Below are 17,776 nucleotides of genomic sequence, written 5' to 3' on the forward strand. Positions count from 1 at the left end.
GTAGGAAAGAATGGGTCATTTTGGATTTAGCAGGCTGTAACTATTGGTCACTACAAAAAACTACTGGTTGGGTCTACAGCAATTAGTTGTGAGAGAATCCTTTACAATGTACCCAAATGTGCTTATGATGCAAAATTACATGAGAAACTAAACTGTGAGGCAGACGCAGGAGACTTCAAAGAGATATAGGCTGGCAAAATGATTGGACAAGAGCAAGGCATATGTAACATCAAGAATTCTATAGTTATTTACAATGGTAAGAAAAGTAGAAAAGCAAAAGATTCTTTAAATGTCACTGAAATGAGAGGCATGTTGCCAAAGACTTTCATCTTGCACCCTTCAGGAAAAACCCAAGAATGTCAAATTTCAAATGGTCACACAAGTTATACCACAGGAGAAAAGAGTACTGATTGGTTGCCAAGTCACCTCTAATTAGTGTGGATGTTGCCCTGGAGAAAACAAGAGTGAACTATAGACACTCCAAGCTTCTGGGTAATTCAAAGAAGGCACAGTTTGAACATATTCCTTTCTCTTGCATGAATGGCTACTTACGTATGAATGTATGTCACTTCCAGCATGCATAAAGAAGCAATGTTACAAACTGAATTGATTATTTTAGATCAGTTGTAAGCATGCATATTAATCATGTAGGATTATGAGCAAGTGTTGCCCAATCACAAGATCTAGTAGGAGACAATTTGGTTTGGGTCTTGCAAATGGTTTAGTACTTTGTAATTTGATTATTATAAACTATGAATGGAACATGCTGTTTGATTCAATCAGCCAAGTCTTGGGACAACATTCTCCCCATGTCTGCGTGGGTTTCCTCCGGGTGCTCCAGTTTCTTCCCACAATCCAAAGATGTGCAGGTTAGGTGAATTGGTTATGCTAATTTGCCCATAGTGTTCAGGGATGTGTTACCTGAGTAGGGGTAAATGTAAAGTAATAGGGTAGAGGAATGGGTCTGTGTGGGTTGCTCTTTGAAGGGTCAGCGTGGACTAGTTGGCCCGAAGGGCCTGTTTCCACACTGTAGGGATTCTATGATCCTATATGGTTTGCATAGCTGGCATTGCATCAGCATTGGAATTCATACACAACATTGCTCAACTTTGTGACAGGCATGGAGTCATGGCACCATCTTGTTAGTGAAAGGTACCACTTAGATAGGCACTACTTTTTTAAATGGGGAGAAATGGGAAAACAATATTCAGAGGCATGTCTTTGCAGGTGGATTACGTAACATTAAAATGCAGTTAACCTGCAGAAATCAATTAAGGAAAACGTTAGCCTTTATTATAAAGGGAGTGGAGTAAAAAAGTCTTCGTGTAATCATGTACGGTGTTGGTGAGACCTCACCTGGAGTACTGTATATGTTTGTTTGAAGATAAGATATAGTTCTCCAGGAGGTGTGCGTCTCTGATCATTGGACTGATTTCTGGGATTAAGGAATTGTTTTATGAGGAATGTATAGGTTTATATTTCCTACAGTTCACAAGAATCAAAGGTGATCTAATTGAAACATAAATTCTTAAACGGGTTGACAGGGAAGGACAAACACTGGAAGGATATTTTGTTTAACAAAGGAATCTAGAAATGCAGAGGAGGTGTCACTCATGAGAGGAGGAACATGTTCAATCAAAGCTTGTAAATCTTTGAAATTCTCCTACCCACGAGAACTACGGGTGCTTAGTCATTGATGATTTCAGGACAAAGGTTGATGGATTGTTGGACGCTAATGGAAGGAAACAATATGGGAATAGTGTTGGAATGTGGAGTTGAGGTAAATCACCCATGATCTTATTGATTGGTGGAACAGACTAATAAGAGCAAATGGCCTACTGAACTCCTACTTCTTATGTTCTTAAGTGTTGAAAGGCTGACACCATCCTCGGGGTTAGATTTCAGCATAAGTTGGTTCTCACAAGAGTGGAAAGAAAATAAACCTGTAAATGAAAGGGTAATTTTTACTAATTTTCACAAAAAGCATGGATCTTTTGTGTGACATTTGAAATGTTGACAGTAAAAGCAGTAACACATTAGCTTTACCTCCCTACTAGTTTATACCATGGTACATTGAAAGTAAAATCACAGAGAGCTATGTGAAATATTTCCTACTGTAGTGATTGTAATGAGATCAGCCAGGTAAACTTCATAGAATGTGAGTCCCCTGACTGGCACTGTTAATCTGGTCCAGTCCAGACAGATAAAAACAGGAGCATCAGACATCCTGGCAATCTGCAAGCTGGCCTTGAGGGAGCTGGGTCAGTGTTAAGGACTCTCTATGTTTAAGTAAAGGGTGATTCAATGGTGGGATAGTGGCATCTGTGGTATTTCACCAACTGTCTGTAAAATCAGTGGTGTGTTTGTGCCAATACTTGAATAAGGTTATTCAAAAGATGATGATAAAAACAAACTAGGAAGCTGTTAGTTATGCCTTATTATAGCTAATTTTTAAATAGTCCTATTTACAAAACTCTTAATTTACACTTAATTACATAATTTTTCATTAGAGCTGTGGTTTTACCTCAACATTTCACATTGACATGTCACGACTCCTGTGTGCCACAAAATTGAAACATTCTGGAAATCAACTGCCCATGACAACTTTCTTTTTGTATGTGGCTACCTGCTCCTGAGGGTTATGGCTTTCTGTCAGCTTTTTGCATTTGTTCCAGAAATCATTTTATCTTTACACCAATCTCCCCATGATTCCCAGCTCTCACTCCTGCTGTTCTTCCCACTGCTCTCCATCTAATGTAACAATTCTCTCAGGAAAGTTTAATAATTACATACTGAATTTCTAGTGACATTGACCTTCAATGGACTGTAGCACTAACATCAATTCTCTAACTATTTCTCAGCTGAATAATATCACAAAACCAAAAGGAACTACAGCAGATGGCATGGGGAGGTGGGGTTGGGGGAGGGGGGCGAGGGGGGAGAGCGGGTGGTGATGGTGGTGGTGATGGTCACTTTAAGATAGAAATTTGGTGTGAATGGGCAAACAGCATGCCCCTGAGCCAGAAGTAACAAACACAGCCCAACATTGCTCCATGGCACACCAAAATATCAATCTAACACCTAAAGCATGTGACAGCTGTCCATGCACCAAACACACAGCACGCTTATTCAACTAGGTGGCCATTTTGGAAAGTTAGTGGGGGCTAATCCTCAGTCCAGTCAAGAGGAGGAAGGGGGCACTGTTTCTCAGGACACATCAGTACCACCAATCAGAAGCAAAGGGCACACTGAGCCTCCACCATAGAATTTTCAGAATCAGAGTAAAACAGCAGGGTATCATTAAAGTGTAATGTCAGGGTTCTGGATGACAGCTGGAGATGAAGTTCAATTTGGTGTATCTCCACTTGACGGTATGGGTGGGAATGGGCCGTCGAGGGAAAGCAAAGTAAATCGGGACATAGAGGTTCTGCAAAGTATCTGGTGATGCGCTGGAGTCTGGTGCTGATGGTGTCCAAAGTCAGCTGCATTCCCTGCTATCACTTGTGGCTCTGTAAATGCAAATTGCAAGCCAGAAAAATACTTGGGACACTGCACAGTGTCAGCTTGATGAATGAAAACAAGGGATCCACATCCATTGGGCATAAGGAATTAAAGGGGCAAAAATATGAAGTAGGTGTTTGCAAACTCCAGCTACATGTCACTTGAATAAATTATTCACTTATTTGTAGTTTATACAGAGTGAACGTGCTTAGGTGTCAATACTGGCCATTAGCAGACTGCATTATACAGAGTGAATGTGCTTAGGTACAGCACCTTCAACAAGTTGGAACATATGCTGCAACCAGGGCCATGGTGGAGCAGAAGATAGGATCCTTCATGATCTGGTTACACAGCTTGAAGTAGTCTGGGGTGACCTCTAATACAGTCTGGACAGAGATGCTGCACCGTCCTGGCATGCTATGCTCTGCATAACTGCAACAGGCAAAGAGATGTTGCAATTGCGCTGAAGAACCGAGAGAATAGGAATAATCTTCAGAGGAAGATGAGGAAGAGGACATTGAGCTGTAGGAAGCTCTCTTTGTGAATGTCAAAGCTGAGCTGCAAGGGCAAAACCTGATTGATATCCAGTTCCAGCTGATGAGAAGACTATGATGGAAAGTCAAATAGTTGTTGGTCATGATGCTAGCATTTGGTTTGCTGTAGGAGTGAACTGCAGTCTCTATGCATTTGGTCTGCATTCCCTTTTGCTGGCTGCCAATAAGTACTCATACCTGTATTTGTCCAATTACTTGCCTCTGTATTATGCTCTCTAACTGGACAGTGCCAAGTTGCGAGTCTCCAGTGGGCACTGGGGGCAGAGTAGCAGTGACTTAGACAGGGTGGTTATATATGGTGTCACTAAAGACAAACAAATTGTGTATGATATGGTGGGGAGATGGAAAAGTGAAATTGCCTGTGTCTTTAATTAAGTGGGTCAAGGTAATTAAGAAGCATTTTGAGATCTGATTTCTGACGTCCTGATATTTTCATGGGAATAAAAGATAATTAGGAGCTTCATAAAGCTTAACCAGCAGCAATATGGCAGGAACAGAGACAACAGCATTGAAACATTTTTCTATTACATGCAAAACGTTTGGATTTAAAAAGTCCTGGGCAGTAGTATAATTTTAATGATCCATTTTTCCCTCCTCTACCTTGTGTTCTAGATCCCCTTTATTCCTGGCAACTTTGAGAATGAAGGTTTGCTCTTTTTTTTTTAAAGATCATGTTGGGATGGCAGCCATGGCTGTCTTTTCAGTGAGAGATGGTGAGTATTGGTAATCTCATTGGAATAGTAACCCAGAGGCATGGGTTGAAATCCATGAATTCAAATCGCAAGGCACGAGATGGCATTTAAATTCAATTGATAAAACCTGGAATTAGTCTCAGTAATGATGATCATGAAACTCTCATCAAGCGTTCTTAAAAGAACTACCTGGTTCACTCATGTCCACAAATCTGTTAATCTCACCGAGTTTGCCCATAATGACTCTAGAACTGCAGCGATGTTGTTGACTCTTAACTGTCTTTTGAAATGGCCTAGTAAGCCACTCGGTCACTCAAGAACAGTTAGGAATAGGCAACAACTGCTAGTCTTGTAAGTGTTGGCCCCATGAATGAATAATGAAAAAAATTGTTGTTCGTTTTTGAACCTGTTTCCAACGGGAAAACTTATGCTCAACGTCTACTCATTGGAATGACCAATAACAATTTGCCCAAGAAAATATCTGCAGTAAAAACCAAACAATGCAATGAGGCAAAAGAGAACAGTTAAAACTGAGTGAACAAGCACAACATGAAAATTCTGTGACTGCCTCTCAGTTGTCTGGCTAATTTATAATTTTAAAAAATCATTGCTTTTGAAGTAGTGCTTTTACTGAAAAACTGGCACGGTTTTAAGTGACTGTGTTTCATTGAACAACTTCTTCTGTTTAATTGATAGCCATCACTTTTACAAGCTTTGCGCATATAAGATCGTTCATTCCCACCTCCTCACCTATCTCTCATTCACATTCTCCTCGTGTCTGCGTGGGTTTCATCCGGTTGCTCCAGTTTCCTCCCACAATCCAAAAATGTGCAGTTAGGTGAATTGGCTATGCTAAATTGCCAGTAGCGTTAGGTGAAGGGATAAATGTAGGGGAATGGATCTGAGTGGGTTGCGCTTCGGCAGGTCAGTGTGGACTTGTTAAAGGGCGGCACGGTGGCACAGTGGTTAGCACTGCTGCCTCACAGCGCCAGAGACCCGGGTTCAATTCCCACCTCAGGTGACTGACTGTGTGGAGTTTGCACGTTCTTCCCGTGTCTGCATGGGTTTCCTGCGGGTGCTCCGGTTTCCTCCCACAGTCCAAAGATGTGCGGGTCAGGTGAATTGGCCATGCTAAACTGCCTGTGGTGTTAGGTAAGGGGTAAATGCAGGGGTCTGGTGGGTTGCGCTTCGGCAGGTCGGTGTGGACTTGTTGGGCCGAAGGGCCTGTTTCCACACTAAATAATCTAATCTATCACAATTCAAACTTGTAGGGAATTTGACTGTATTACAGTCAGGCAGAGAAGATCTGCAAGTGTTGGTTATACATATTAATACAGATCGAGAAAATAGGAAATCTACCATATAGTGTAGTTGCTGTGGGCACTAAACAATGTCATGTTGTTGGTATCGCAGCTTATTCAACAAAATTGTATCCGAGTCCTTAAAGCTGCAAATGTTTGCCTCATTTAAATAGAAACAGAATGAATTGAACTAAAACTATGCATTTTTTTTAACATTTCAAATAAAGTTAGACATATTGACAACTACCATAAAAAGAATCTCAATCTCCGAAAATGTTAACAGCATGAGCACCTCAGTCAAACTGTTATTTTTCAAAGCAATCATCTTACGTAAGTCTCTTAGCCTCCCTAGGTTGGGATGTACATATGATAGATTTTCACCATCACATATCTTTTACAGTTAAAAGAAAATGTCATTACATTTTTGTGATACTCATTAGAGTGGCTAATCGAATGCAATGTAGATCTCATTATAGTAATACTTCATTAAAATACTGAACGCGTGACTTCATAATTCAGGCACTGTTAGGTGGACCTATTCATTTACATGTGGTATCACTGTAGTGTCTTGCTTTGCCATTTAAATTGGCATTGTCAGATTTTAACATTTTCAATGAAATATTAAAATACTAATTTGTTATTTATTTATAACATTTTTTTAATTTTAATGGTAAATATTTAAGCTTGTCAATTCATCACCATTAATTAACATGACAATATTTGCAGATTACTTTTTAAGGCACATTGACAAGGAAAGTTTTGTATAAAGTACCGATTTACTAATATACTTTGAAGCACTGAAGCTCCAGAGTTCTTCGAACATACAATTATTAACAATTCAAGTAACAAAGCCCATATTCAAGGAAGGAAACGATTGTTGTACAAATAGAGACTATAGTCTGCAACACAAAAAAGAAATTGTGCATGGATATTGGAAATCTGAAAAGAAAACAAATCTGAAAAATACTTAACAGATCAGACAGCATTTGTGGAGACAAATACAGATTCAAAAATGTTTGAGGTCTGTGAGCCTTTTCAAAACAGCTCACACCTGAAGCTGTCTGGAAGCAAAGATCTTCAACTCCAGGTAAAAATCCTGAATAGTGTGTGTTGTGATGAAAACAGGCAGACGTCTTGGTTTGGCTAACTGGGTCCATATAATATAAATAGTTGACGGGAATTAAAATTTGAAGTTGGTGATAGTAAATAATGAGCAATTCTGCATAATTCGCAAGAAGAAATAAGGAGTACAACTTGTAGGACTGGAAAAAATATTCGTTGACTTCATTTCAGGAAGATAGAAATACATTCAATTTACACTTCTATTCAAAAATATTGTGTGCCAGCTTAAAATATTTTACAAATGATGTCAATATTCTATGGAGTAATGACTTTACCTAAATATTGAAATATAGTTATCTATTATACTGGACATACTGAGATGAGTTTAATTAAAAGGTTAAAGTTCAACATTTTCATTTGCATAAAACTAATGAAAACAGGTATGTGGAAGCCCCTAAGGAAAGGAGGAGGAAAGGAGGAAGTGGAGGCCAAGGATCACCAGTATGCAAGAAAAAGAAACTGGGGCATGATAAGGAAAACAGCGAGCATGGTAAGGAAAAGAACAAAACTAGGTTAGGAAAGAACATTGGTCTACCTGGGTGATGGAGTTCAAAGATTTGCTTCAAAGCACCACCCAATGGTCACCAGGTGCAACTGTATTAGACAGAATTGAATCAGATCTACTCCACAGACACAGGTCATTGAACAAAGCTCAGAAATATAAGAAAAATAGAACATTAGAAATGGGAACAGGAGTAACATATTCACCCTCTTAAGCCTGCCTCACCATTCTGTAAGAGCTTTGCTGAAATACAGCCACCACTCCTCATTCATGGCAGCTCAACATAACCTTCAATTCTTTGTTATTTCAGAAGTCTATCTAAACCCTCAGTAAATACTTTCAGTGATCTTTCCTCCACAACTTACTGCGATAGAGAAATCCAGACATTTACTATCCTCTTAGAGAGGAACTTCCTTCACACCTCAAGTTTTAAATAAGCATCCTTTTATTCTGTAACTCTGTCCCATAGTTGGAGGTATCCCTGTTAGTGGAAGCATCTTCTCAACATCTCCCCTGCCAAGCCTCCTCAGAATTTTCTATGCTTCAAAAAGATCACCCCCATTTTTCTAAACTCTAATGAATAAAGGCTTAACCCGTTAAACAAGTCAACTGATTTATCCCAGGAATCCAGCCTGGCAAATCTTTTTTGAACTGCCTCTAATATCAATATAACAATTCTTAAATATGGGGACCAAATGGTAGAGAGTATTCTTGGTGCGGCCTCACCAACACCTGTACTGTTGTAACATGACTTCCCTATTTTTAAACTCCAACACCCGAGCAATAGAGGCTAAAATTCAATTTGCTTTGCTGCACTTTTTGTGTTTCCTGCACAAGCATACCCACATCCTTCTGTGTGGCATTTTTTACTTGGAGTTTCCCTCTATTTAAATAACCATCTGCTTTTTGATTCTTTCTATCAAAATGCATGGTCTCACACTTTCCTACATTATAATCCATTTATCAAATTTTCTTCCACTCACTCAATCTATCTATATCCCCTTGCAGATTCCTTACGTCCTCATGACAGCACAGCCTCCCATCTATTTTCTGTTGTCAGCAAATTTGGATGCATTACACTCTGCCCTACTTTTACCTCACTAATTGAGAGAATAAATAATTGAGAATGTAGGATGTAACATTGTTTACATCTTTCCAACCTGAGAAAGGTGCATTGATCCCAACTTTGATTTAATTTCACTTTCATCTTGTGTGTTAAGCAATCCTCAATGCGTGCTGATACATGACGGCAATACCATAAGCTCCTATCTTGAGCCCTCTCTCAATATAAATACACTCCTTCTGCCACTTCCGCTTTATTAACATTGCTTGCTATATCCTTAAAGATATCTAGTACATTTGTCAAACATGATTTCCCTTTTTCAAAATAACTTTACAAAATGCCATGCTATTTCTCCTTAATGATTGAAACTAGCAATTTCCCTTATTGGTGTAGAGTTTTGTGTTTTCTGTCTCTCTGCCTTCTTGAACAAGGGAACCACAAAAGTAGTTTCACAATCTTCCAGAGCCTTCCCAGTGAGTTTTGGAATATTTCAACTAATGCCTCCAAAATAACTAATGCCACTTCCTTTAAAACCCTCGCATGCAGACCATCATATGCTGGCAACTTATCTGAATTCAGTCCTATTCGTTTGTCAAATGCTTTGTCCCTCATGTTAGAGACAAGCATAAGATAAAGTCATTCTTCCAAATCTGCAAGGGTTCATTCCTGAGAACCTCGACAAAGGATGAAATTCATTAGCGTGGAACCTATTTAAACATAGGTTAAAAACAGATTAAAAATATTGCAGATGCATGATTTTCACCTGCAGATATTGTTTTTTGCCTTGGATAGTTGATTTGTGAATTCGCGGATAAAGAGGATTTACTGAATTTCCTCCCATTAGCACTTTAGTTATCTGATATCTTTGGGATGTTTATGTTGTCCTTCACAATGCAAACAAATGCAAAATGTTGGTTTAATCTAGCTGTCATTTCCCAATTCCTTATTATCAAATCACATCTTCCGAGGGTTCCACATTCTAGCTGCTTTCTTTCTATATAGCGTAGAAGCTCTTGCTGTCTGTTTGTATATTTCTTGCCAATTTTCTTTTGTAAACAAGTTCTTTCTTTTCATTCAGTTTTTAGTCATCTGCTCTTGGTTCCTAAAAAATAAAATCCAAAACCTCTGCCCTACTTTTAGTTTTATCACTTAGTTTTTTAAAATTTTGAACTCTCCTTAATCATCTTCCTTAACTAAAGCTGGTTCAACCTTCTCATTGAGTTCTTTTTGACTGGATCACATGTGGAGTACTACGTACAGTACTGGTCATTGTACTTACGGAAGGATGTTATTGTATTGAAAGCAGTTCACTGAAGGATTACTAGACTAATACCTGGAGTGAGTGGGTTGCTTCACAGGGAAATAGCTCAGACTGTATCCTCTGGAAATTAGCAGCGTCAGTGGTAACTTAATCGAAACATACAACTCCTAAAGAGACTTGACTAGGCACACATTAAAAATATGTTTCCTTTTGTGGGAGAATCTAAAACTAGGGGTCATAGTTGTAAATAAAGGGTCCTCATTTAAACAACGGAAGATGAAACCTTATTTTCTCTCAACAGGTTCTGAGTCTTTGGAATTCCCTTCCCAAAAAAGAGTGAATGCTAAAACCTTTTTTTTAATGACAGAGGTAGACAGATTCTTGGTTGCCAAGGACTTGAAAGGCTATCGGGGATATGAAGGGAGTATAGAGTTGAGACTAAGATTAGATCAGCCGTGATTTTATTGAATGGTGGAGCAGACTCAAAGGGCTGACTGACCTACTCTTGTTCCTTGTTTGTCCATCTCCTCCAGACCACGTGTCATCCTGACTTGGAAACGTATCTCTATTCCTTCACTGCGTCAAAACCTTGGAACTCTCTTCCTAACAGAACTGTAAGCATGCATATACCTCATTGACTGAAGCAGTTCAAGAAGACAGCTCACCAATGCTTTATCAAGGGAAATTAGGCGTGGGCAATAAATACCAGCATAGTTAATGATGCCCACATTCGTGAACAACCGTGTAAAAATGGATTCACCGAATTAAAGCCTAACAGAAAGCCAAAAAAAAATAGGCAGGTAACACATCTTCCTTCCTGACAATTATTCAGGTCTGAATACGTATGAAAGAGAACTATCATCGGGGGAGAGTGCAGCATCAACTGTACAATCATGGCAGGCATAAAGATGACTGGAAGAGCAATAGATTCAATACTGATTGGGAAACAGACGGATGTTTCTGAGGCAGCAAATGTGAATCTATATTAGTTTTTGCCTCTGTGGTGCCAGGGTCAAGATTACATTTAATGCCTCAGTGCATACTGAAAGGGAGGATCAACAATCAGTTGTCATGTTTCACCAATGACACAGGTAGAAAGATGGATATGATCCTGTGGTCAGAATTTAGCGAGTTAAGATTTAGGGAATAAAGAAATTCCTGAAGTAAACCTCAAAAATATTAATCACTGAATTATATTCAGGCCCATGTGCACTGATAATAGAAATAGGAGAACAGAGCTGATGAATGGATGGCTGAAGAGATGGTCCAAGAGTGAGAGCTTAGATTCCTGGGAGATTGGGATAAGTTCAGGGGGACATGGTACCTGTACAGGCTGGAGGGGTCAGGACTTGCAGGTCATTGTTGGGGAGGGTTTAAACTCACTTGGTGGAGATGTGGGAACCAGGAGTTACAAAGGGATATCAAGGCATGAAGAATATTGTGAAGAATATAGATCATCCTAGATAGGAAATACTAAGATATTGGGTGAGTTCAGCATAATAGAGAAAATAATAAAATCTAAGTTATGGTTATAGTGGATGCATTTGAATGCATTGAGTTTAGTAAATAAAATTGGTGAGTTGCAGAAACAGATAGCTATTCCTTGTTCTAATAAGCAACCTTTCTCAAGAATGAATTAAACAATCCGGATACAAGTTGTTTGGATAAGTTAGGAAAGGAGGGGGAGAGTGTTGATTAGAGAGAACATTGCAGTATTTGAGAGAGAGGACTCAAGGACAGAATCCAAATGACTAGAACTAAAGGTCAAAAATGGTGCAATTACACTGTTTAATGTAATCCATAAACAATCACGATGCGGGAGTATAAATCTGCAAAAAAAAAAGGTAAGTGCTAAAATTCTAAACTAGTTATAATAGAGGACTTTAATTATGAACATAGACTTGCTAAGGTGTTTTTAGGAAAGTTTTTCCACTGTTTCATGTGTTCAGTACAAACAAATAAGCAGGTTTTGCTGAGTGTGATTCTTGGAAATGAGGTGGGTCAAGTGGCAATAGACTAAGATGTAGGCAACAGTGATCATTATATAATAAGATGCAGGTTCACGATGGAAAAGAACACAAGGCAATGAGGAATAAGAATAATTAACTGGGGAAAAATGAACTTCAATAGGTTTTGGAAAGACTGTGCACCATTAACACTGTTTTTCTTTCCATTGTTGATGCTAGATCTGTTGCGTTTCTCCATCACTTTCTGTTTTTATTTCAGATTTCCAGCATCTGCAATATTTTGCTTTTATTCAATGGGCTAAATGGATCTGGTTCAGAGATAATCAAAGATTAGCAGTCAAAATTGTAACTGTACAATGGACTGCTATTAAAGAAATAATTCAAAGGGAATCAAGGTATCATGCCAAAAAAGGGGAAAGGAAGGAAAAATAAATCCAGTGCTCACAGGATGATGAAAGAGGTTAAGATGAAGCAAAAAAAAATACGTTCATGACATATCTGTGGATAATACACTTGAGGACCAGACTGAACACAAGAAAGTTTACAGAGAAATTGACAATGCAAATAAGAGAAGTAAAGAAAGAACGTGAGAATACACTATTAACTAATTTAATAATGCAAAATTAATTGTGCACATGAATATTAAAATAGGGGTCAGATGATTAGGTCAGATTAGGCACCTAAAGGTGTAGGCAAGGACATGGCTGTGGTATTAAATTAACAGTTACAAATGAATTTACAAATAAGAAAATACTATGCAGATCATGATGATACAATATAATTAATTTGGATATGTTACAAGTTTTAAATCGGTCATTGATAAGAGCTATTGGTTTGACTACTTATATATAAAATTGATGAGACTGCAAGATAGGATAAGTTGCATGTAAACATACCGAAGGAAATAAAAACCAAAATTGTGGAAGTGCTGGTCATATTTTTCCAAACATTTTTAGATTCAGATGGGATACTGAGGACTGGAGAAATGCAAATGTTACATCTTTTCTCATGAAAATAATATATAGATAAATTAGCAAATATGGTTCAGTCAGTTTATCTATGTAGTTGAGGAAGCTTTTACAAATGTTAATTCAGGCCAAATTAATAGTCATTTGGGCAAATGTAGATTAAAAGTTAACATGGATTTGTTAAGTAAAATTGTGTTCGACTGCTTTGAGATTTTGATGAAGTAACAGATGTCTGAAGAGGGGTGCCACACAACAGATGTGTCAGCAAAGTTCAAGGAATAATAGGGACAGTAGTAACATGAATACAAAATTGGCTGAATGACAGAAAGCAAAGAGTAATGATGACTGGTTGCTTTTTGGTGTTATGATTTTTTGCTAAAAATTAATAATCAGCTCTTGATGTACAGAGCACAATTTCAAAATCTGTGCATGATTCAAAACCTGGAATCATTGTACACCAAGAGAGGTTGATTTGGAGCTGCAAAAGAAGATAAGCAGGTAGGTGAATGAAAAGACAAATGACAAATTAAATTTATTGCAGTAAAGTATGAATTGATTCATTTTGGTAGAAAATACAAAGGGAGAAAAGAAAGGGAGAGCAGGAGCAGAGGCAGCTAGGGGCTGGATGCATATGTACAAATATCATTTATGGTGGCAGGACAGGTAGGCAGAGTGGTTAATAAAGAAGTATACGGAATCCTGAACCTAATATGCAGAAATATATGGCAGAATATTATAGGAGTTGCAGCAACATGGGTTACGGTGAGATTTGTGACAGAATCAAAAGAAAATTCCAGTAATGTTTATCTCAATGTCATCTTGCAGATATTTTTAATCAATCTGTTCATACATGTTATGACACACTTCTGTGGCAGATGGGACTTGAACCCAGACTGCCTGGCCCACAGGCAGGGACACTATCATTGTGTCACAAGAGCACTTGTGATCTTTTATGCTTTCTACATTGTAGCAAGTCACCAAATAAAGTTGGTAAACACCTTGTTAAGGACCCACCTCACTTTATTAACATCAGCTTCCAAGCTTATCAAATGTGCCAAACAAGCTGGGCATCACATAGAACTCAGAGCAGATACCTGAATTCAGTTCACTAATTGCCCAGAAAGCTCTCCACATTGGACATTAGGTACCAAACTCTCAGGACATGCTTCATGAGCAGCAGTCACATGCATCCCACATCCACGTTGTGGCAGAATTAATGTTGCTGCAAGGACTCTGTGCACTCAGGACATGTATCCAGTTCATGGACTGGCTCAGGCGGCATCTCTATGTCCTTCATTTGCTAACATACAGATGACTCACTCTGAGCCTAGCTGCTTGCTTACAGTCTTACTGATTTACTCTGCCTTGTGTTGTATTTTTGCACTTTTCTCCCTCAGCTAAAGAGATTCCAAGCTCATATTATATCCACCTTGCCTTTCTACTTATTGCAGCTACAAAGGCAGGAAGCTTGCTCTCATTGTCAGTAGACCTCTGAGAGTCATAGAGGTCTACAGTATAGAAAAAAGCCTGTCAGCCCTTTGCCTTTCAAAAACCGCTATTTCATAATTATTTGAACTTCATGTTCTTGCACTAGGCCCATAGCCTAGTATTCCCTGGCATCACAAATGTATATCTAAATACTTCTTAAACATTACAAGGGTTTCTGCTTCTACCACCCTGACAGGCTGTTAGTTCCAGATTCTCACCACCTTCTGAAAAGGATTTTCTTCACCAATGCACCTTATAATTTTATATATCTCAATCATATTCTCCCTCAGTCTCCTCTGCTCCAGGGAGAACAACTCCAGTCTATCCAATCTCTTTTCATAACTAAGACTCTCCAGTCCCGGGAACATCTCTCCAGAACAATCATACCCAATTGTAATGTGGATTCCAGAACTGCATGCAATACTCTGTCTTATTAAACTTGCTTCATTATTTCCAAATGTTATACATGTTCGAACATATAAAGAGTTAAAGCCTCAGGAGCATAAAATAAATGTACTTGTGCAAGGCTCCTACCCCACTTCATGGAGGGTGTCTGTAACTTCTTTCCAGATAAGTTCATTCCTCTTGTAGTCAGTTTCGAGTTGCAGCATGTTCTCATAGTTTGCACAGTACTCTTTGTAAGCATCTTCCAGCTCTTGTTTGAAGGTGAGAAACACGTTGCCTTTCAGAAGAAAAACACCTATGAATCATCAGGGAATACTGTAACTTGGGGCAAATATAGATATATGGTTGAACAAGAGGAAAACACATTCTAGAGAAGAAGGAGTAGTGAGATTCATAAACTGTTGACACACACAATGGACTTAATGAACTTGCTATATCCTAGAAACTTATATTGCTAGTTTTGAAGCATTAAATATTCTTATACAATTAAAATATTATCTGTCTAAAGACCTTAATGTACTAGAAGAAAATCCAAATAACCATAAACTATTAGTTCAAGCCACAGCCTGAACTAAACTCAAAAATGTGAGGTCATCTTTTGAAATTCTCCTCTTTCGTAAATATATTTACAATCGAAAGGTCAAGAAAAAAAAAATACTAGTTTTACAAAGACCAAGGCAGTTTTTTTGTAAGTACCAGATCAGTCTGAAATAAGGCCATTGCTCGGTGGTGGAACTAACTTGGACATAACTTGTGAATTTTATTTGTAAATACTTATGGAACATAAAAAGATTGATAATTTAGAAATAAAATGTATTAAAGCTAAAAAAGCATTGAAACTTATTTTTGTTTTCAATTAATTCATTCATAGGGTGGGAGCATTGTTGACTGGACCATTATTTATTGCACATTCCTAGCTGACTTTGAACTACCTTATTGAACTGCTACACTCCATGTGGTACAGTTTCATCCACAACACCTTTAGTGAGAAGTTTTCCCAGGGTTTTGGTCCAGTGCCAATGAAGGAATGGTGACATATTTCCAAGTCAGGATGGTGAACGGTTAATCCTTTTATGAAGTAATAGTTATGGGTTTGGAATGTGCATTCTAAGGAACCTTGGTGAATTTCTGTAGCAGGAGCTGCTCGTAAGCATTGGTGGTGAAGGAACTGAATGTTTGTGGATGTGGATGGGGGAGTGGGCCCTCTTGTGGCATAGTGAGACACCCAGGTTCATTTCCCAAATGCTCCAGAGGTATGTAATAACATTTCTAAACAGGTTGATTAGAAAAACAGGCTAAATAAAAACATTTTTAAAAAAATTCTCAAGCCGAACGCTTCATTTTGGATGGTGTCAAGCTTCCTATGTGATGGTGGAGCTGCCCTCATGCAAGTAAATGGGGAGTATTCCACTCAGATTGTGGCCTTGTAGATATTGAACAAACTTTGGGAATTTAGGATGTTTTATTTACTCATCGTATGATTCCTAGCCTCTAGCCTACTCTTGTAGCCACCTGTACTTAATATGACCAGTCCTGTCCAGTATTTGATCAACAATGACTAGCAGGATGTGGTAGTGGGGAATCACCGATGGTAATATCATTGAATGCCAAGGAACAATAGTTAGATTTCCCTTTGTTGGAGTTGGTTATTGCTTAGCACATATGTCACACAAATGTTACTTGCCACTTGTCATCCTAAATCTGGATATTGTCCAGGTCTTGCTGCATTTGGCCTAGGACTGTTTCAGTATGTGAGGAATTGCAAATGATGCCGAACATTGTATAATCATCAGCCAACATCCCCATTGCTGCCCTTATAATGGAGGGTAGGTCATTGATGAAGCAGCTGAAGATGGCTGAGCTGAGGATGCTATCTTAACGAATTGCTGCAGAGATGCCCTGGAGCTCAGATGACTTATCTCCAACAGTCATTTTCCTACATGCCAGATATCACTGCAGCCAGTAGGCAGTTTTTCTTGGGATTTCCATGAACTCCAATTTTGTAAGGACATTTTGATGCTACACTCAGTCAAATGTGGCCTTGAACTATCTTACTGAACTGCTACACTCCATATTCCCCCTCACCTCTGGAATTCAGCTGTTATCCATGTTTGAACCAATCCTGGAATGAAGTCTGGGTCTGGCCGAACCCAAACCTGGCATCACTGAGCTGGTTATTGCAAAGCAACTATTCTATTTGATAGCATCGCTGATGACACCTACCATCATTTTACTGGGCAGAATCTTTAAATGACAGTTGTGGCTTTAGCTGCCAGTTGGGGAACCATTGAGAGACTCATGCTGCTTATTTTAAGGAAGATTTGCCACATCTTTTCTAATTGAGCAGTTTTGTGGATAACAGCAGAATTTTCCTTCTACTCTTAGATTCCTGTTCAAATGGGGCGGGGGAAGCAATCTGGTAGAAGTTGCTGACCAATCAGAAGTGGTGCCAGAAAAGTAACACTGGAGTCTAGGATGCAGGAGTAAAGTACATGATGTGTCATGGAATTGACATCACTAGGAGCTTTCGGGGCAGAAAACCCTTAAGTGGACATTAATTGGCAGCAGTGCTTGTCGATTGAACACCTTAGACATTCTCATCTGTAATTTATTTCCAGCAGAGGAGAGAAGGTGCAAGTATCGGGTATGCCTATATGCCATCTAATTATGTGCCCTTCCTGCATCCCCACAAGCAGAAGATTTCATCCATAGCTGCAGATAACTTATCGATATGCCATTTCTAAATTCTTGATTGTTGACTTGCGTGCGTGAAGGGTTAACACATGGTTTAAAACAACAGCGATTGCTAAGGTTTTGGGTGTTAGTGTGTTAATATGCTTGAACTATGATAATTTGATGTTTATTTGTAGCCACACTGCTCCACAATTACTAACAAAATGAATGAAAAACATTTATAGCAAAAACTAACCTTGCTATTCTGATGTACTTTTT

At 38.7% G+C, this 17,776-nt stretch overlaps 1 protein-coding gene across 5 annotated transcripts in view; it reads right to left on the minus strand.

The window, feature by feature from the left end:
- arhgef37 (Rho guanine nucleotide exchange factor (GEF) 37) overlaps positions 1-17,776 on the minus strand; it is a 169,812-nt gene that overhangs the window by 65,948 nt on the left and 86,088 nt on the right. For all 5 annotated transcript variants that reach the window (XM_060836771.1, XM_060836770.1, XM_060836769.1 and 2 more), the window contains one exon: positions 14,954-15,101. In XM_060836771.1, coding sequence (XP_060692754.1) covers positions 14,954-15,101 — 148 coding nt within the window. The remainder of the gene's footprint in view (positions 1-14,953; positions 15,102-17,776) is intronic.

This window comes from Hemiscyllium ocellatum, chromosome 16 (assembly GCF_020745735.1).
Source record: "Hemiscyllium ocellatum isolate sHemOce1 chromosome 16, sHemOce1.pat.X.cur, whole genome shotgun sequence".
Classification (NCBI taxonomy): Eukaryota; Metazoa; Chordata; class Chondrichthyes; order Orectolobiformes; family Hemiscylliidae; genus Hemiscyllium; species Hemiscyllium ocellatum.